The sequence below is a fragment of the Maylandia zebra genome, linkage group LG3 (genome assembly GCF_041146795.1).
Source record: "Maylandia zebra isolate NMK-2024a linkage group LG3, Mzebra_GT3a, whole genome shotgun sequence".
In the NCBI taxonomy this organism is placed as follows: domain Eukaryota; kingdom Metazoa; phylum Chordata; class Actinopteri; order Cichliformes; family Cichlidae; genus Maylandia; species Maylandia zebra.
This window is the reverse complement of record NC_135169.1, coordinates 56,496,512-56,518,112: the sequence shown is the minus strand read 5'-3', so window position 1 is coordinate 56,518,112 and position 21,601 is coordinate 56,496,512. Positions and strand designations below refer to the sequence as shown.

The window sequence follows — 21,601 nt, the reverse complement described above, 5'->3', positions numbered from 1 at the left end:
AACACCCGCCTTGGACGGGTGCAGAAGCTAATTCAAGAGGTGGATACACATTGAAACATTGCACATACCAAATGCTCCAATGTGTTTATGACCTCGGATAACCTGTAGGAGCACCTTTGGCAGGCCTACACACTGACATTAGCCCACTCTCATCAGAACAGTGTGAAATTATTGCACGTGTCTAAAAGCGCTGCCCATCTAATGATGCTGGAGGATGAAGAAAAGGGAATTATCCTAATTCCAGAGACCACAGCAATGGCTGAAAGTCTGAAGAGATGTCCTGCAGGGAGGACGTGAAATGTCACTGTGGATAGTGGAGGTCCAAATGTACCCGAGTGAACCAAACACTGGAAAACTGGAGAATCCCCAAGAGTGTTGGGGTGATTGTGAAGACTAGCCTATCCATTCACTTAAACACTGGAACCCAAAGCAAAATCAAATATACATTATATAGATATAAAAACAACTGGGCTGTAAAATCCTTAAAATATCTTAATAAAAACCACGTCTGCTTTCAAGGAGAAAATAAAACAGGCAGGTCAGCTCTGACTCCGTCTGTGCTCTCAATTTTTCCTGCTTTCAACAGAAGATGTTATTTGTAGCATTGAGTGACATCATCCTCACTATGATCTGTTACTCACACACTGCACCGCCATAAAAAGTATATTTATATTTATATAGAAACAAAAGCTAGAAAAACTATTTCCTGACAGATGTGTTTTTTCCTATCCCCCCTTTTCTTCCCAGTTATGCAGGTACACTATGACCAAAAGTCCAGACTCCCAGTGATAAAGTTCAGGAACGTTTCTGTGTATTACAGCAAACACAGCAGTCTTTTCTCTGTATGTTTGACTTTATAAATTGATTTATTATGAGCAACGCAAATGTTAACAAATGGAGACACTAATTGTTACAGTCACAGCCTGCTGTCTTTAACAGGCTCAATATGTTTCTTGCCTTGATTGTGTGAGGATTTCTCCAAAATCCTCAGTGTTGATCACCGTTATTGACAGTCTGGTGTAATAAGTAGCTTTGTTTGGAATTGCTTCACAGGAAAGCATTATGAAGATGTAGTCATAGCCAAATTGGGCCAGCAGATGTCACTGTGGAGGAACTAAGAGGAGAACAGTGTGGCACATGCGCAAATGATCCAAAGTATTTATTAATCAAATAACACCCCCCCCCCCCCCAAAAAAAAAAATGGGCCCGATATCACAGAACTGTTACATGATATTAAACCGAAACTGTCAATTCACCTCTGTAGAGTGGGCAGTCAGAATGAAGCTCAATGAAGTTAATATCAAGTTGTAGATTGAAGCTGCTCTTCATATTTCTGGCCAGCAGATGTCACCACAGAGAGCAGTGTTGAAAAGCTTCGAGTAACCTGTTTCGATACAAGCTTCAGAAAGCTTCATTTGGTCATCGCGAACTTTTGGAACTCACCTGCATCGTAGATTAATCGCATCGTAGATCCCACACGGCCACGGCCCAGAAGAAGACGAGGAGGACGCTAACGGTAGCACCAGCAAATATCGGAAAGGAGATACGATGACGTAATCAGAAAGCGCCGTAGACGTTAGCAAACCAGTTAGCTCCGTTAGCCCGCAATTTGAAAGGAGCTTACTGACAGCTTCGTAGGTCGTGTGGGCCAATGTTTTATCTTGGTAAATGACCCAGCAGCACCTCTGGTTCCTAGCAGCTGTTTGGTTTAGTCCTGGCTCGCCTTCATTATGACAGAGGAAGATGATTTACCAGCCAACTTTTTGACAGAGAAGATGCAGCACAGCAGTGGAGAGCTGGTCCCTCCCGACGGCCTGTGTTGGTTGTCAGTGCTGTTCTGTCTGATGCTGGCTTGTTTTTATGTTGGCAGCTTATATGTGTGGAGGAGTCACCTGCCGAGGTGAGCTACATACGCTTTATAGTGGGGCTTATTTGAAAGGAGAGTCAGTGAACTGCTTTCATTCCTGTATTATTTACCCATACTCAAGTTTGCATCAAGTTTGAATTAATATTTAATTAGAAATAATTGATCAGTCTGCATGTTTGTGGAGCATGTTAAAGAGTCACTGAAGAAAGGCTGGTGGCATCTGCAAGTGAGCTTTTTCACGCGGTTCCGTTCGTTTTATTGAGGAAATGTATCTTCTATGATAATCTTCAGTACTCATGTCACAGTGTGGCTACCAGTGCAGTAATGAAGCAATGACAGCTTCCTTGTTTCTGACTGGATTAACCTGTGAGGAGCTTCCAGGGCTGTTGCTACTTTACCTCCACCTGGGCACACTGCAGACCAGGTTTTACATGTGTCCTTGAACACAGCTGATTTAAGTGGCTAAACGACTCTTCAACCTCTCTTGAAGTTCTCCAGGCCTGGTAATGAATGAATCATTTGATTCAGGTGTGTTGACCCAGGGTGAGACCTAAAACCTGCAGGAGATGGGCCCTAGAGGCCTGGAGTTCTCCACCCCCGCTGTAGACTAGGACAGCTTCTTTTCTCAGGGTGTTTTTTAAACTTGAAGTAAAACTTGGTTCAGTTTTTCACTCACAGACGCACAAAGAATTTCCTGTCATCTGACAAGGGCATATATGGATGCAACAGTTGTCAGATTCTGGGCCAGAGCAAGTATTTAATAACAAAGTGGCCAATTGCAAAAGCAATATTTTCTTTGTTTTGCTTGACTCTGATTGTTTTTCTTTCGTTCCTGTGCTTGTATCAGGGGATCTTGAAATTTGAATGGCTACAAAATAGGGCTGCTAAATTTATGGAATCCTGTTTGGCAACGACTTGATGGCAGTCGAGGCAAAAATCTAACAATGCAGAAGTTTGCACAAAAAATAATGGATTCCTTTCTGTGAGGAAAAATGAGTCCTTGGTTCATTCTGCAGCTAAGTGATACTTGTACTACAAAATGTTCATGCTCCACTATATCACAAGCGCCTGGCTCAGGCTTTACTTTGAAGTTGTGTTGATTATGTTGCCACTCAAAATGGACCAGGGCAGAGACTAGATGGTCTCTTAAGTGTCACTGTGTGTAAAGATGCATGTATCCTGTCACCTATCATTGTGAATAGCAAACGCCACAGGACTATACTGCGATGTTCATATTAGCTGGCCCCAGTCATATAGGGAAAGAAAATGCAGATTCTCTAACCACTTGTGAGTGGTTTCTGGTAGTAGTTGTGAAGCTGATTACTAAAGCGCCAGTCAAATGGGCCTAAGACCCGTCAGTGACTCTCTGCTTGTTCCTAGGGAAAAGTGTTTATTCCAGGACTGAATGGTGAGTGGTTCATAGCAGTCGTGAGAATGTACAAAGATAGATGAGCTGTATAGTGCTACGCCATAAGTCTCCTTGCTACTAGAGCAGGGCGGCATGGCCAAAAATATATATCACAATATATATTTGAAAATTTGCGATAACCTTATAACTGACGATATAATTTCTGCGAGACAAAGTAAAACTCCACAACTTTACTCGCGCAAAAACCCCCCATCATCCATTTATTTTCACTTAAACAAGCAGCTGTTTTTTATGTGCATTAAAGCTGTATAAACATGTAACAGTGCAAATGCAAATTCCTTGCTGACAGTTTAACCAAAAGGCATTTCCAGTAGAAATGTGCTGACATATCCTGAGCATAACCATGTATAATATCCACTGAAGTTAAAAAGAGCTGCTCTGCAACATTAAACTGCAGTGTGCCAAATAAAAAAATCAAATATGTATTTTTCGGACCATAAGATGCACGGGATTAAAGAAGTCCAGACGCCTTTGTTTCCCAGCTCCTTAGACAATAGAAACTCTCCTGTTTCTTCCCCTCTTATCTACTGTGTTTGCACAGGTGTAGAGAGCAGCTGCTTACACCTGCCCACAGAGTCATAACAAGTGGATGGCACAAAGCTAATGCACCAAAACGCTGGCCTCCACCCTCCTGTTTGGTTTAACAACTTTTCTGGGAGGAAAATGTTGCACTGACAGTAACGTCAGCCATTTAGCACTGCTGTCTTTGATGGTACTAATGTAGCAGAGACTGTGGCAGCTCATCGTCATCACCACTCCATTCATAGTGATGGGAACTGATAAGTGTTTAGTGATTCACAGATATCACTTATTGATTGTGTTAATGATTCTCACTGGTTCCCTCGAGACATTTACGGGCGTTAGTCTGCACGCTGTGGTCAGAGGTTTGTGCATGCTGGAGGTATTTCCCCTCTTTGTTGTGTTTGGGTCATTACTCAAAATAGCGATCTATCACACAGAACACTGCTCTTAGAGATAATGCAGTACATTACTTAAGTACTCCAGGTAATAGTAACTTTTACACTCTTTGCTGTGTTACTTTCTCTGTAAAATGATCTGAAATGAATTGTCTGATAATTACCACTTAACTGTAAACTGACCCAGGCACCACCACAAATCTCTATTAGAGAAAGATCCTTTAGAATGCAAGTATGACCAGAAAGCAAAGATGAAAACCATCAACCAAAAAAGGAGACTTTAAAGCACGAGTGGGGAACTCCAGGCCTCGAGGGCCGGTGTCCTGCAGGTTTTAGACGTGTCCTTGATCCTTGAAGTTCTGCAGAGGCCTGGTAATGAACAAATCCTCTGATTCAGGTGTGTTGACCCAGGGTGAGACCTAAAACCTGCAGGACAGCGGCCCTCGAGGCCTGGAGTTCCCCACTGCTGCTTTAAAACGATCACCACAGTGATTTACAAACATGAGCCCGACTGCTCATCACTGCTTTTGCTACCAGTTGAAGGTCAAGGTCTGGCTGCTGGGCTCGGATCAGCATTCACTCAGCTTTTTAACTCCTCTGTCTTCTTGGATAGCTTAGGCGCAGCGAGCCGTCTGTGAAGATGCCAACGCTGTGTTAGCAGCATAACGAGGTGCTTCTGTCCCACACATCGTGCTCTTGTCTTTTTGTGCCATAAAAATATGTAGACTGTACCACTAATCAACTGAAATCAGCTGATTGTAGTGTAAGTGCCAGTGGAACCGATGAGCTGAACTGACAAGAAGACTAACAAAGACTTGAACTACTAGGGACCGCTTCTCGATTTCCATCCCTGCTCAGACTAGAACAGCACACCTGCCCCCACAGACTGAAGGAACATCTGTACTGCAGATGTTAAGAGATCTTAGTTTCCTTAGCAACAAGCGACAACTCTGCCCTTTTTTGTATATTTTTTCTGTATTTAGGGAGTAGTGTGGTTTGTTACCTATGTGTAACCCTAGATATTTCTATGTCCAGCCCAAAGACTTTCACAGGCTGGAGAGGAGGCCTGAATCTTTGAAATTCTACTATCAGTTCCTTCATCTTACAGGTGTTCAACAGGAGGTCGTTTTTGTGACTTTTACAGGATCCTTATATTCAGAATTCTGTCCATTGTTAAAACCACAATGGCAGTATCATCTGAGTGTTTCTGGATGTGGCAGGACTCCGAATGGTATTTGAAGTCTGCTGTACGCGATGTGAAAGGGGACAAAGCCAGGACAGTCCCCTGTGTTGCCCCCGTGCTGCTCATTAATGTTCCAGAAACACAGTTTTCCAACCTGACTGTGGTCTTTCTGTCAGGTAGTCTGTAATCTCTGTGAGCTTGTCAAAGATCACATGAGTGCCAGATTTCTCCAGATGAGCTCGGGCACGGTGAAGCATGTAGAGGACGGGGGTCTCGTATGTTGTTGACCTGAAGTCACAGTCGGTGTAGAATCAGCTGTTCCAAGGTTTTCATGATGTGCGATGTGCGGGCCACTGCTCTGTAGGCGTTCAGTTCAGCTGGACACTTCATTTTTGGTACAGGATGTTTTCCACAATGTCAACACCTGCTTCATTTGTACTCAGATTAATGACACAGGTGTGAGAGGGGAAGGAGAAGGAGGGAGGGGGGGCTGTGGTGGAGAAACCTGAAATCTGATTAGGACCAAATATTTAAAACATTCTTGCACCAACTGAATGGATGTAAATTGCAGTGACCGTGTGATGCATGCTTCCACAGCTCACATCACCTCCCAGATCACAACGACCACTAAATTAGACACTGAAAACTGTGGCGCTTGCAGACGGTCTTTTGAGTGCTCAGAGGAGAAAACGCTGTATAAGAACCAGCCCACTTACCAGTTACCATTTAAATGGGCAACTTTAAAGCATGAAAAAACTGTTTCACAGCCCGCTGTTTAAATAGTTTTATTACAATATAAATCCTGCCAGGCAACTGCTGTTGTGAGTTATAGATGTATCAGTAAGACTGAATGGGGCTGAAATGAACCTGAAAACTTTTGGGTTGTTTCAGTCTTCAGCACGACTCCATGCAGCGCAGCTTTTATCATTCACATTGATACCAGAGTGTGTCTGCGACGCATCACTTTACATTTGCAGATTTGTTATTGGTTGGAGGATTTTAATGTGCTTCTCTATGTGTGCATTATTAAACCAAAGCTCCTCCATCTTATCAGCACACAGAAGCTGTTCGTATCTCCTGCTTGTGTGCTTGGGATAACGTTCTGTGCGTGTCCCCTGTCCTCAGGGACCATCCTGCTGTCATAAAGAGACGCTTCACCAGCGTCCTGATTGTGTCAGGGCTGTCGCCCCTGTTTGTGTGGGCATGGAGAGAATCTGCAGGCGTCGTGGTGAGTTGAGATCTTGGATAACTGTGCTGTGTTCCAGTACCTCAGGATGGACATTTTGTGCTGCGTTGTATCACAGTTTCTGTTTTCATTTGTGTGTCAGAATGGCCCGTCTTTGCTGGTTCTCATGGGAATCCGGTTTGAAGGCCTCATTCCTGCCATTATACTTCCTCTGCTCCTCACCATGGTAAGAAACAGCCAGTGTGCTTACCTAACATTACTACTGGGTTAGTACATGTTCATCGTTAAACTGCTTGATTGGAATATTTTGGGAAAGAAAACATTTATTTTTCTGTAGTTTAAATGATGAAAACATCAGTTGTGGGAAACATGCACGCTTTTGTGTCCTTGTAATGTCACTCAGAATAAAATATGAGAATGTATAGAAACAATTTCAAATAATAATTTAAATTGTTACTTTATTAATGCTCACACACTTATTTTCAACCTAAAAATATTCACAAATGTGATATTTATACAAATATACTGAGAACTGTGAATCTGTAGTTAAATATTTTAGTGTTGCTTTCATTCGTACTTACATTCACCTACAACCACAACAGAAAAGTAGCCAGGGAGATGAAGAAAGGAGGCAGAAATACCCAGAGTCTATGTGTTCAACAAACAGGCTGGTGGCAAAAACAAAAAGGCTTATAGTGACTCACATGTGAGGCTTGACACTGAGGAAGGAGAAAAGGACTTCTACCATGTGGCTAGACAGAGTCATAGAGAGTCTTGAACGAATGTACTGAAGAGGTGGAACCTCTTGAGGAGCTGGAGGAAAGAAAAAGGAGAGTGAAGAGGATGGATGGAGGACAGCGAGGGCAACGCTGGCAGCTGGTCTAGATGACATGTCTGTGGGGGTGTGTGGATGTTTAGAAGAGATTTCAGTGAACCTTTTAACACAAGTATTTAGTCTTGGAAAGTGGGAGGATACCTAGAGATAGAGAAGTGATGGTTTTCAAGAACAAGGGCGATGTGCAGAGCTGTTGTAACTATGGAGGGATAAAGTTGATGAACCATATCATGAAGCTATGGGAAAAATTATTGATGTTCGGTTATGAAGAGAGGTGATGATCAATGATCAGGGCGAGGGCTTCGTGTTGAGAGATAACACGACAGATGTTTGTTTTCAGAGTGTTGTTGAAGTATAAAGAAGGTCAGGAGTCGTACTGTCTTTGTGGATGTATAGAAAGCTTATGATGAGAAGGAACTGTGGCCCCACATGAGGAAATCACGAGTTCCAGTGAAGTATGAGGACAGCGAGACAGTGGTGACGTGTGCAGTAGGAATGCTAAAACAATGGTTTGAGTCAGGTGAGAAACTCGAGATGCAAGAAAGACACAGATGCTCGGATTTGTTTGACTTTCAGATTCAGCTTCCTTTACTGTCATTCAGTCAGTGCTCACTGCTGAATGACATTATGTGGACAGAGGAGAAAACATACATTTTATATGCAGCTCTGGTAATGGCAGCAACATCTCAAATATTTGGAAGTACTTTTATTTGTCTGGCCATGTGCTGCAGGTCCTGTTTCTGGGCCCACTCATGCAGTTGGCCATGGATTGTCCGTGGAGCTTCACCGATGGGATCCGGGTGGCCTTTGGTGAGCCAACAAGCTGTGCTGTGTTTTATTCTTGATTCATGATTTTAGATCTGTTTCTAAATTTGGTTTACACCTGTTGCTCTCGCTTCTTCCTCTAGACCCGTGGTTCTGGATGTTGTGTGCCAACGATATGCGGTGGCTGAGGAATCAAGTGGTGGCGCCGCTAACTGAGGAGCTGGTGTTCAGAGCATGCATGTTGCCCATGTTGGTGCCCTGTGCTGGTCCTTCTACCGCTATCATAACCTGCCCCCTCTTTTTCGGAGTGGGTGAGTGCAAGTTTTTTCCAGCTTAGCCACAAGTTGTTTATTTATTTTTCTGTTTTTATTCAGCCGTTTTAAAAACTTCACAATGTGCTGAAATAAATACTCAAAAGTCCCATCGAGAGGGCCGATGTGCGTTTATCATCTTCCATATTGAGTTGACTGGTTCAGCTGCCCGTCACTACCAGATCAACTGCCGCCTGCATGTTCGAAGGTAACTGCTTGGACAAACTGCCCGAAATGTGTTTACAGAAACATTTCAGGGATTTTGAGTCATTCTGCACTCCAGATGCGTTAATTGTGTTAAATTGTTTTTTTACTGGTTTTACTGTAATTATGAATTACAATAAAACCAGCTAAGAAGAAATAAATACACGAGCTTCTAATTTACAAAATATTGCACCAATGGAAGAAAGCAGTTCTGCATATTTGTTTAATATTGAAAGATGTGTCCTTCTCAAAAATGACTCCAGGATTCCTCGCTGTTACTGCAGGCCGAGTCAGTGCCACCCAGAGTGTTTAGCTCTTAGCTGGAGGAGCAGCAGCTCTGAACGGGCTCAAGAGACACTAACGAGGGAAGCGAAACAAAGTGTCCGTAAACTCGGCGGGGATGCACGCTTCGATTCACCTGGCAAATATACTGCCAACAACACGGATGAACTGCAGCTACTCAAAGGCTTAAAATCAACTTTTCCAGATTTGCAACTTTGTGCTTCAGTAAAAGCTAGATAGGTGACTACATCCCCGGCTGCTTGTGGATCGTTACGGAGCTTTCTGAAAGAGGAGGCGAAATCTGTTTGTATATAAACAAAGGTTGGTGTTTAGATGGCGCAGTGTTGGGAAAGAAACATGCAGTCCCTCACCTAGAGACCATTATCACTGAGTTTAAATCATTTCATACTAGGGCTGAACGATATATCGCATTTGCGATAATATCGCGACATGATCAAGTGCAATTTTCTAACCGCAAAGGCTGCGATTATACTCTGGACATGTCCAAATTCATGGGCTGCATCCTCCTGAGGCCGCATTTGTAGACCGATTACGTCACAGCGACGCGCCGAAGGCTGTCCAAATTACTACCATATCCCAGAATTCATAGCGCGGCCCAGCCAAACTCCAGTTTCCAGCAATGGCGGCCGCTACTAAGTTTTAAAATTACTCATACTAATCTTTCTGGGTCACAAAATAAACTTTTAACATATTTTCAGGCGAGAAAGTAGTTGTGTAAACATCAAATATCTGCTCGGTTTATCAAGATATCCCATATTTGCAAAAGTGCTTCGACGTTTTCAGAGGCGTCTGCTACCCACCAGCTCGACAGCTAGCCGGGAGCTCGAGGGTTACTGATGTGGCCGAGAACGGCACAACTCCCGGCACATCATTTTCAGATCACCGCGGAGTTTCGCTGCTCGGGTTAAACGTAATATATAAGTCACTTAGACAACCTAAAAATGTTATTGTTGGGCTTTTTTCAGTGTTTTGTTTGTTCGTGAGTAAATCGGTTTGGCTGAGATTAAAGTTATTAGATTAGATAAAATAAAACTTTATTAATCCCCCGGGTGGGTTCCTCCTTGGTTTTCACACAGCTGACTAAACGTCAAACAGAAAACTTATTAAACAGAAGTATGAGACAGTCGAGAATTTACACCAGTGTCTGGTTATATTTTAGATAGCAAGAAGCAGACGGCCGAGTTTATTAAACTCCACCGAGACAGCGGTGACGCTAATCAGAACTAGACCGTCCAATTTCACGCCTTTAAATTTTAAAGGCGTGTTTGTGTGTGTGTTTATACAATTGCTATTATGTTTGCACTTTATGTGTAATGTTACTGACTGCAGAGATCAGTAAGATGTGTGTATTTTTTATTTATTAGTTTTATTTATTTAATATTATTTTTTAATTGAATGACTGTCTAGTAGTTCACAGATGTCGAAAAACTGAGTGTGGTAAAGCCACTGATTTTGTTTATGTATATTTCTGCAATCTGCACATTGTACTGACTTTCATGTTAATGTTTACACCAGGGTTCCTTGTCAGCACTTTATGCTCAGATGTTTGTAAGCTAAAAATAAACTATTGTGTATGTTCAAATATACTGTTGTGATTGAAGAAGTTAAATAAAAATGTCAGTCATCAATTCATGCATCACCTCATGTCATCATAACAGAGGTCTGTCTTCCAGGAAAGAACAGTTTAAAATTAATGTAATATAGTATTGGCCATACTATATGATGTATTGCTTGTCTTTGTTTAATAATACAGAAGACAAAGACCTTAAAAAATAATCGCATATCGCATCGCAATCGCAATATTGGGGCAAAAAATCGCAATTAGATTATTTTCCATAATCGTTCAGCCCTATTTCATACTCCACAGGAGTTCACCTTGTTAGGCCTGTGTTAGCAAAGCATCATATACCGAACACTGAGGACAACACCTGGACTCCCTGCTCGTTGTTCTTCAGACATGAGAATTCAGCCAGCACATGAACTGTCCACCAGGGACAAAAGCACCTCTGTCCCCCATCTGCTGTAGTCTGATCACTGCCTGGTTCATCCTCTCCAGACTTACAGGCAAAATCTGAGCTCTGTCGCTACCCTGTTTACAGGACACTAGCCTTTATACCCACCATTACAGCGCAGGAAGCCCTGCAGTTTTCTTCTGAACGATGGTGTCGCCACTCAGACAATATCGCTGCAAAAGAGCACAAGTCAAACAAAGAAGCCACAACTTTGAGTGCTTTTTGGAAAGTTTTTTCCCCCTAACTTTTGTGTTGATTGGAAGTAGCAGTGTGTATAATAAGTAATACAGAGTGTGTTCCAATAATGTCTGTGTTGAAGTTGCAGCATGTCTGAGTGCCTGCTCTGTCCTCTCTTCCAGCTCACTTCCACCATGTGATTGAGTTGCTGAGGTTCAGACAGGGCACTCTGTTGGGTATTTTCGTCTCTGCAGGTGAGAACATCTTTTTCACTGCGTTTATTGTGACTTCATCACAGGATAGCAGGAAGATGCACTTTTGTTCTTCTGTTTTGCACCAGTGTTTCAGTTTTCCTACACGGCAGTGTTTGGAGCCTACACAGCCTTCATCTTCATCAGAACAGGTAAGAGGCTTTCCTTCACTATTCTTGTTCTTGGAGCGTCCCGTCGGCCCGGCGCTGGGTGGTATGATTAAGTTTGGGTTTTCTGAGCCGGGCTGTCCAAGCCTGGGCTTAAGAGCGTTTACAGAAATGTTGTCTGTCATCAGTCCTGAAGCAGCAATTAACCTGAGATAAACTAAATGAAAGAAACTTACCAGTACGTCATTTTAAAATAAAATGCACAGATCAGCCATCGTATGAGCCAACAGATGTGCATTACTGGGAAAAATATATCTGCTGTATGTGAAAGAGGATTTAAGATCATTTGTGCATAGCTTTCAACGTTGAAGTGCACTGAATGTTTTTTACAGTTACAAAATAATTGAAGGTTTACTGAATATGGACAAGTTTGATTTGCCATATATGGTGACATGCAAAAGTTTGGGCACCCTTTTCCTTCATAAATGATTGGTTGTTTGGATCAGCAGTTTCATTTAAATATATCATATAGCAGACGAACACAGTGATATTTGAGAAGTGAGACGAAGTTTCTAGGATTTACAGGAAGTGTGCAATAGTTACTTAAACTAAATCAGGCAGGTGCATAAATCTGGGCACCCCAACAGAAAAAATACATCAATATTTAGGAGATCCACCTTTGCAGAAATACCGCCTCCACTTCTTATAGCTTCCAATGAGAGCCTGGATTCTGGTTGAAGGTATTTTGGACCTTTCGTCTTTACAAAACGTCTCCAGCTCAGTCAGGTTTGATGGTTTCCGAGCACGGACAGCTCTCTTTAACTCACACCACAGATTTTCAATAACATTCAGGTCTGGGCTGAGATGGCCGTTCCAGAGCGTCGGACTTGTTCCTCTGCATGAACGCCTTAGTGGGTTCTGAGCAGTGTTTCGGGTCGTTGTCTTGTTGAAAGATCCAGCACGAGTGCAACTTCAACTTTGTCACTGATTCTTGAACATTGTTCTCAAGAATCTGCTGATACTGAGTGGAATCCATGCGACCCTCAACTTTATTCCAAAATGAAGCTGGCTTGTCCAAATGTGCTTTAGCAAACCTCAAACCTCCGTTTGTGTCATGTGTGCAGAAAAGGCTTCTTCTGCTTTACTCTCCCATACAGCATCTCCTGTGCAAAGTGCGCTGAATAGTTGAACGATGCACAGTGACTCCATTTGGTGTGTGGGTTGACTCTGACTGTTCTCACCATCCATCGCCTGCTTATCTAAGGTTTTCCTTGACCTGTCACTTCCGGCCTTAACTAGAACTGTGCCTGTGGTCTTCCATTTCCTCACTATGTTCCTCCCAGGGGAGGTGATAGCTTTTTGTATCCTTCCCCTAAACCATGATGTTGAACATGGTTTGTTTTCAGGTCATTTGAGAGCTGAGGCTCCCAGGTTGCTGCTCTCGAGAGGAGATGCAAAGAGGAGAAAAACTTGCAACTGGCCACCCTAAATACGCTTCCTCATGACTGGATTCATCTGTGTATGTAGGTCAAGGGTCAATGAGCTTACCAAACAAATTTTATGTTTCAATAATTAGTGCTGAAGGCATCCAAACCAATAAAACAACGCGGGTGCCCACATTTATGCACGTGCCTAACTTAGTTGAAGTAACTATTGCAAACTTTCTGTAAATCCTGTAAACTTCATTTCACTTCTCAAATATTGTGTTTAAATGAAACTGCTGATCCAAACAACCAGCGATTTATGAAGGAGAAACATGAAAATTATTAACTTATTAACTTATAATTAACTTTTGCGTACCACTGTAATTGAGTAAAACCTAAAAATAAAATGTTTTCCATATTAAACAGTCGTATATAAAGGCCTATGGTATATGTAGTTAACTGTTCGGGACACTGCAGCCTGCAGCTTGTTCTACAAGCCTACGTCATAGTTTATCCTTATGTCTCCAGCAATGTTATATGTGCGGGATTTAGAGACATTAATAAGTGTGATGAAGTAATTTAATTTGCTGTAGCAGTTATGCGCTGGACGTTGGTGTCATTGGCCTTGGATGAGTGTTTAAAGTGTCACACAGTGCACAGGGTGGCCAGTGTGGCCTTGCAGTGTGGAGCAACTGCTCCGTCTACCAGTAGCTCATGTATTGAGTGTGCCTGTTCATCGTACTGTAGTACTGAGGTAGGTTACAGGCCGGCAGTTGGATGAGAGCGCTCTCTTCTGTATATAAACTATACTCTTCATCACTCAGCAGTTTGGTGTCCAAGCTGCACGCTAGCTGATTATCTAAAATTCTTTCCTTTTGTCCAAATGTTCTCTTCTGTCTTTAAAACACAGTTTTAATATTTTCAGTTACAGGATTTAAAGGATTATTTTTAAATCAAAGCATTTGTTTTTCGCCTGTCACAGCTGAATGGGAAGCTGACGGAAGCTGTAACGCTGTCAACCAGTGGGAGTAAATGGCTGTTTTTTCTGTCTGTTACAGGCCACCTGATTGGTCCGGTACTTTGCCACTCCTTCTGTAACTACATGGGTTTCCCTGCCATCAGCACAGCTCTGGAGCACCCTTACCGACTCACTGTCCTCTCCTCCTATTTGCTGGGGGTCCTCCTCTTCTTTCTCCTTCTGTTCCCCTTCACCGACCCCTCCTATTACAGCCTCCCAGTCTGCACCCTCACCTCCTTTCCCAGTTCCTCCTGCCTCTCCTGATCCTTGTCCCACCCTCACATTTCTACTGTTGTCAAGAAGTAATTGAGGGTGTTTTTGCTTTTTTGACTTTTTTTTTTTTCCTCATTAGCGTTAAGAGTTAAGGTCTGTTGGGCCAACAGTGACGACTCTGTTGCCACAGAGAGGGGAGGAACTCTGTAGACCTGTTCCTCGGTCTGTAGACACTTTGTTTGTCTGTATTTATGTGGCACCAGTCCTGTAACTGGTTCTCATGGTGTGCAGAAGTTAGAGTCACGTTGCTGAGACTAAGCTGAGAATAAACTGGGACAGTCGATTTCCAAAGACAGCTCATGTGTCCTACACTGCCACACAGATACAGGATAGTGCAGCAGAACTGACATAACACAGATGAGCAAGTTGTCCTTAGAATGCTGGTACATCTCTGTGATAAGGTACCACAGTATACTCTGTGATGGACTCCATTCGGTCTGACTCGTTTCCTGTGAGTCTGCTTTGCTGCACCTCATGTTTTCATTATTACGATGGCTGCAATCACCTCACTGACATCACAGGACAGGTTGGAAACAAACGTACTTCCTGCTCCTTTCACCTGGCTCGTTGTTTGTGAGAAACATGACTAATTTATATTTTCAACAAATAGTCCGTTGTATATTGTGTATGTGCAGAGCGATTGCTAAGTTGCTCACGTCAGTTGCTAATTATTTTCACTTTTGTGCCAGTTTTCCACGGCAGGTTCCAGTTTGTAATCTAGTCTCTGTTTAAAATGAGATTTCTTAGACTTTCCTACATCGTATGTGTGCAGACTGAGTAGGACTCATTTAATTCAGCTTCAACTAAATAAAACCCCAACACGTTGGGCATAATTTAAGAGAGAAGCAAGCAACGTGAACACGCTTTACTACAAACAAGAGCTAGTCAGTGTTGCTGAAATTAGTCACCAGTACATGCCCAAAGGACAAAAGGTTTGTCGCTGTTTTAACCATCGTTCGCCATCAGCAGGCAGAAATACAAGCACTCAGGATTGTCGCTGTTGATGGCGCCCTCTTAAATAAACCAGATTATGTAAACCACTTATTTTTACATCATATTGAAGCCAAACAAATACATTCAGCAAAAACTGAATAAAACCCAAGTAAACAGGAAGCTTTGAGTAAATCTCAGTGACCTCAAGGTCAGAGGTCAGGTTCTCTAACACTCTTGTGAACACAAAAACTATATCATAACTAAGTCGTCTAGGATTTTCAAATTGATGCAGTTGGTGCGTCTACTAAAAATCCTGAAAGAGTTTGATTCTCAGTGACCTTCACCTCAGGGTCGGAGGTTTGATAGCAAATGTGCATCTATAAGTAGCTCTGGCAGCAGCTGGTATTTTTAAAGAGGGTAGCATCTGTGACCAGTCAGTGACTAATAAGATGATAAGCCCCAACTGGGAAACTCCTGAATTGAACCCTGAACGGCACAATGTGCAATGTACAGAGGTACATTTCATTAAAGTGCAAAGTGGTTTAGATACTATGGTTTAACTATTACCTGATCTGTGCATGATTAAGAATAATCATGAGAGAATAGTTACAACAATCAAACTCAAGCTTTAGCTGTTTGCACCAGACTTCTGTGACACAACAGTGTGCCCTGACCCTTCTTCTTAGTGACAGACTGGTACAGTCGCCCAGTGTCTCTGCTTGCTTCATGTCCACTAGTAAGCCAGTCACAGGTTAAAGCTAATGTGAGACTGGAGAAAACAAACAACTAAACAAAAAACCCAGAAAACTTGAAGACACAAAGCTGCACTCTTACTGTGAAGACAAAGTAGATTGCTCTGACCTTCAGCAATAAGTCCTACGTATGGAAAAGCTTGTAGATTGATCTTCAGTCAGTGAAATATGTCATTTTTGTTCGTATCTAATTCCAAACATTTTTCATGTGGCGTGTTTTGTCTCGGCCTTACCTCCCTGAAGCTGTCAGTCGAGGGCAGCGAAGCACTTTGGGAAATGCAGAATGAACTGATTGTAAGGAACAAAGGACCTTTCAGTTCTGTTTATCATCCCGATGGTATCAGTCATCTGGTACTGAAAAATCATTTCCCTCGAACTTATCTCCTTGTCTGCTTCCTACTTTGACTCATAAGTGCTTGATTGCTCTGTTCAGTCCAGGCAGGTAAAAAGCGACGTGCACACCTGATATTCACTATTATAGCAGAAACTTGGAGCAGTGGTGAACCTTCCCAGAGTGGCCAGCCTACTAATATTAGACCAAGAGTGCATCAATGACTCACCTGGGAGGAAACAAAAGAACCCAGAACAACATCTAAAGAATTGCAGGCCTGACTTTCCTCAGTTAAGGTCAGTGTTCGTCATTGAAGAATACAAAAAGAGGAAAAAATGGCCTCTGTGGGAAAGTTCAGAGGTGGAAACGAGGGCTGACCTAAACAACCACAAATACTTCTGGGAAAATAGTTTGTGCACCTGTGAGACAAAAAGTCAAGCCTTTTGGAAGACTACCCTCTCAGTATATCAGGTGTAAAACTAACACTTAATTTCCTACAAATAACATCATGCCAACAGTCAAACATGGGTGGTGGTGGTGGTGTAACTGTCAGGGCTGCTTTGTTGCTTCAGAGTGAGCAACATGACCTGTAACGACGCTGTTGGTGGTCGAAAACCTTTCATTGTGTCTGAATTAAAACAATTTTGCAGAGAAGAATGGGCTGAAATTCCTCCACAACAACGTGAACAACTCTGGTTGTGTAGTTATTGCTCCCAGTACTACACAACCAGTTACAATATTTAGGAGGCACCACTAGACACACCGTCTGCCAGTTTCCATGTGGCTGTGTGGTGAAATATTTGACTACTTACCCCAGTTTATTTGTATAACTGCTGAATAGAAACAGTGCTGGCCTGGGCGTCAGTTTCACATTGATGTTATGATCCACCCTGTTCCAAAACACAGCGCCTGAACTTTTTATTAATGGGGTTTTTCTTACATTTTACTGAAAGGTCTAGAAGATTATATTATTATTTTATTTTCCAGTAATACAAAATAGTGTGCAGAGTCCAGTAGCCTCGTGAAGGAAGACTTAATTCAAATTAGATCCAGTCTGGTAATCAAGTCACACACTGTGCTGGGTGATTTACTCACGATTCTTTTAGTAATATCAATTTACAAGAGTCAATCCACAAACAATGCATGCCAGTCAATTCAGTTGCATTTACAGATAAGGGCAGGAACGATTGTCCCCAGCTTGTTAGTATTTGTTTTGGTCTTCACAACGAGCACTGTATGGTTTGGGCTGTCGTGTTGGAAGACGAAACGATGACCCAGGTCCAGTTTTGCTGCTGACTGCTTGAGTTGTGCTTTATCATCTTCACATATCCTTCTTCATGATTCCTTCCTTGACAAGATTCCCAGTTCCAGACACACTGAAGCAGCCCCGCAGCATGATGTTTGACTGCAGGGATGGTGTCCCTTGGGGTGTGTGGTCTTTGTGACCAGAGCGCTCCAATTTCATCTAATCTGGTCAAAGAGCATATTTGCAGCATGCACCATTTTTCTCAGGGTTCTCCTTCGATTACTTCAGTCTGGCTTTTTCTTGGTCTGCAGTCCTTTACTGATTCCAAGCTTGGCTAAGTCTAGAGTCTTGGCAGTTGTTCCGCGGTCTTGAGAACATCTTTTACTAGTTTCCTTTCCAGAGTCTTTGAAATGGTTCACCTCCTCGTCTACCGTGTTTTATTTGTGCGCTGTGTGGTTCTCCTTGAGTTTCTCGATCATACTTCTTATGCCAGTTTTGAAACCCAGTGATAACTTTGTATAGCCATCTCCTGCTTTGTGAGCATCAACCATTCTTCTCCTCAAGTCTTTCTTTTCATTTTGGTGTGATGTTTGACGACTTGAGCCCTCGCTAAAGTCTGTGTATAAGTCAGAAGATGACTCTCAGTTTTATAAGAAGTTAAAGCACATCTTTGCAGAGCGGGGCTTTGTGCAGGGGCCCAATAAAGTCAGTTTGTCAGGGGGATAACTACATTGAACTTTGATTCTGCTTTTATGTGCAAATAGAAGTAATATGTGCTTTCTAAAGAATTTAAAAATGCTATTTTGAAAATCCAATGCTCTGTCAAAAAAGACAAACTGAAAATATTTTTGTCCTCATCTGTGTGTCTCTATAAAATGACATTCTTTATGTAAATGTGTTGCCAACAACAGTCACAGACAGATATCTGAACAGTTAAAGCTGCACTCCACACCTCTGCAGAGTGAACATTAAGGCTAACAAGCCAGATGTTGAGTATTGAAAGGAAGGGTGTCAATGCAGAACATCCCATCCTGTGTTTAATATATTTCTAAAAGTAGATTCAATTCAGTTCAGTTTTATTTATATGGCTCCAAATCACAACAACAGTTGCCTCAAGGTGCTTTAAAGTTTAAGTCGTCAAGTTTGCTTGCTACCATTTTGCTAACATCCTGTATGATAGAGGCATGCAGTTTCCCTTCTGCCACAAACACACCAGATGAGCCACTGCTTCTACAGCTAGTTTAACTTGATCGAACCCAGAGGATGAAAGTAACAGCCTGAGAGTTAGATACTTGATTATTTATTATTTTGGATGTATGGCTTTAATGCGTTCATTAGAAAAACATCTATAAAATCAAGTGTTTCATGTTTCTGTCGTTGACAGAAGAATGAGCTGCTACATGTGAACATGTCTGTCATTCCTAAACACGATGCGATACTTTGGTTAAGACCTTTGAATTATAGCTGAAAATCTATAACTTGACTGTTTGATTAAAATCCACTTGATTCACTGAAGTAAACAGAGGCAGCATTACAAAAACTCTTGTCTAATTCTGGGCCTACCTCTATGCAGAAATAGGATTATTAATAATATATAATAAACTGTGAAGCTTTCAGAATCTTAAGAAAAACTCAGCACAAATTTGGTCTTGCTGGCTTGCACTACTTGAGCCCAGAGGATGTAAACATGTTCCAGTAATACCGGCATCATTAACAGACTGGTTCTTATATAGTGCTTTTCCACTCGACTGGAGCACAACATGCCTCATTCACACCAGCTCTAAAATTCAGTTCAATCATTTATTGGAGAACAAATTGGTTTTCAGTGTCATGTCTAAGCATACAGACTGAGATGGCCCGGGAACAAACCACCAACCTTCCAGTTGGTGCATGACCTGACCTGAGATACAGAGTCACACTTACACATGGGGGATCTATTTTACTGGGTTAAATCACTAGCATCTTAGTGCAAACTGATTAAGACCAGGTTATGTTCAGAGTTAGGGTTTAAAATCAGGAAAAGCATGCAGTTATTTTTAAATTTTGATTTAAGTGCTGTATAGATCGACTGCTGTAAGAATATATTTATATATGCAAACTGATAATCAGTACTCTCCTAATCCCAACTGAATGAATCCCAGATTTCCTGGCTTTACCCAAAATGAAAATGCAACCCATGAAATGAGGCGACACGTCCTGAAATAAAAGCTGAAACATGGTTTCTGCAACTGCTCAGTTATGTGGCCACTCACACATCAAATCAACAAATGCATACGCATGCTGGGGGCCGGTAGCATCAGTTATAGTTCTTTGTGAGCATGTGTAGTGTGAGTACAGATCCTGTCCTGGTTTGATTCATTGTCTTGCCTCTGACGTTACCTCACAGAGACTAGATATACCCTTCATACCAGGTGGAAGCAGCAGTTTCCATCTAATTATTCTCTCTGAGACCAAATAGTCGTAGTATTTTCTCCTCGTCTTCATTTGACTGCAAGTGTTTCACTTTCCTCCCACTGACATTACCTTGAAGATGTGGGATTGATGATCAGACTGAAGCACTGGTTTGAGGCTTTTCTTTGTTTGTTTTTCCTTCTTGTTTTGGTTTGTTTGTTTTTTACTGTTGTTGGAGAAAAATACTTCCTCAGCCAATAGTGAGTATTTGCTACTGAAGATGCACAACCTGTACATGTGAAAGAATAGGCAGAAGGCAGAGTCTATTTTTGCTTAAACGGCTCCTTATTTTCATACAGAAATGCAAAGGACGATTGTTTCACACGTGCATATGTGAAATCTGAGACATCTGCTGAATCCAAACTCCAGATATTTGTATCGAGCACTATATTTTGTAATCAGATGTATTTTGGTGACAGTGTACAGATATGTGCATGTATTTTATGCTCACTGTGTCCCACTTGTTTTACAGTTAGAGGCTACAGAACCATGTTTTAGTACAACAGTCTTTTACAGGAATTTTGCATTTACTGCAAAATATAAATTTGTAAATAAAGAATGTCGTTTTATAAAACTGCCAGCGTCTGTGCTTTTGTCTCTTAAACATTGACTGTTAAGTAATCTTGTCCTTTGTCTTTTTTTAAAGCAAGACAGTCCCTTTGATCCAACGACAAAGTACTGTATCCTACACAGCGGTCCCTCGTTTATCGCGGGAGTTTCGTTCTAAAAATAACATCCGATGGGTGAAATCCACGAAGTAGCCAACTTAATTCTTTACAACTATTATAGATGTTTTAAGGCTGTAAAACTTCTCACACTTTATAGACTTTTCTCATACAGGCACGAACATTTTCACACTTTTCTCTCTTGTTTAAACTCTCAAAGTTCAAACCTTCGTAGAAACATAAGTCCAGTATTATAGAATGAAACCAAAGATCAAACCCTGTTTTCAGGTCCACAAAATGGGAATAGAGAACTCAACATTAATGAATCAATGGTACGGAAGTAGAGGAAGTAAGAAGAATGAGTTTTGTTTCATTTAATGCGCCTTATAATCTGGAAAATACGGTAATTCTACCTTTCTTTAGCATGTCTAGAAATCCAACGACCTGCTCTACCTCCTGAGCTACTACAGCCACCCCGTCAAGGCAAAATCCGTTTCCTTGACGGGATATATTGAGATGTAGTGACAGCAGCAGCTGCTTCTATCCATGGTTTCATTTTTCCTGGTAGTACCCAAAGCTCATGATGAAGCTCAGGTAAGAAAATGGGTGCACAGTTGTGTCAGTGTCCAAATATATATGGACCTGACTTTTGTATTTTTTACTTGTTTACTGAGTCACATTCCAAGTAGAGTTATTTAATGGACATGGCCGAGTTTATTAAACTCCACCGAGACAGCGGTGACGCAAATCAGAAGGTTAGACCGTCCCATTTCACAGCCTCGCGGCCTTATCGGTCTTTGAAGGACCCGGCCCACGAAGGCTGGGTCCTCTGAAGGATTGGGCCTAGGAATTGGGACACAGCACTAGTCCTCCTTTATCCTTGGTTCTTTACTGGTTCTTTGTTTACTGTGCTTCACACAGCCTGATGAGGAGAAGTGGTACAGAGTGAAAATGATGAACT

At 42.0% G+C, this 21,601-nt stretch overlaps 2 protein-coding genes across 3 annotated transcripts in view; one reads left to right on the top strand and one right to left on the bottom strand.

The window, feature by feature from the left end:
* The window catches only part of peli3 (pellino E3 ubiquitin protein ligase family member 3), a 40,982-nt gene extending 39,521 nt beyond the window's left edge, over positions 1 to 1,461 (bottom strand). Inside the window, exon 1 of the mRNA XM_076882021.1 lies at positions 1,444 to 1,461. The gene's annotated coding sequence lies outside the window, so the exon portion shown is untranslated. The remainder of the gene's footprint in view (positions 1 to 1,443) is intronic.
* On the top strand, positions 1,310 to 20,549 carry rce1a (Ras converting CAAX endopeptidase 1a). 2 transcript variants are annotated; one of them, XM_012915925.4, is made up of 8 exons: positions 1,310 to 1,516; positions 6,522 to 6,624; positions 6,725 to 6,808; positions 8,149 to 8,227; positions 8,326 to 8,493; positions 11,372 to 11,443; positions 11,530 to 11,592; positions 14,030 to 20,549. In XM_012915925.4, the coding sequence occupies exons 3-8, from the start codon at positions 6,749 to 6,751 to the stop codon at positions 14,251 to 14,253; spliced, it is 666 nt and encodes a 221-aa protein (XP_012771379.1). In that variant the 5' UTR covers positions 1,310 to 1,516; positions 6,522 to 6,624; positions 6,725 to 6,748; the 3' UTR covers positions 14,254 to 20,549. The 2 variants fall into 2 exon arrangements, with proteins under 2 accessions (XP_012771379.1, XP_004574861.1); XM_004574804.5 differs by lacking the exon at positions 1,310 to 1,516 and adding an exon at positions 1,537 to 1,900.
* Positions 20,550 to 21,601: the final 1,052 nt, after the last annotated feature.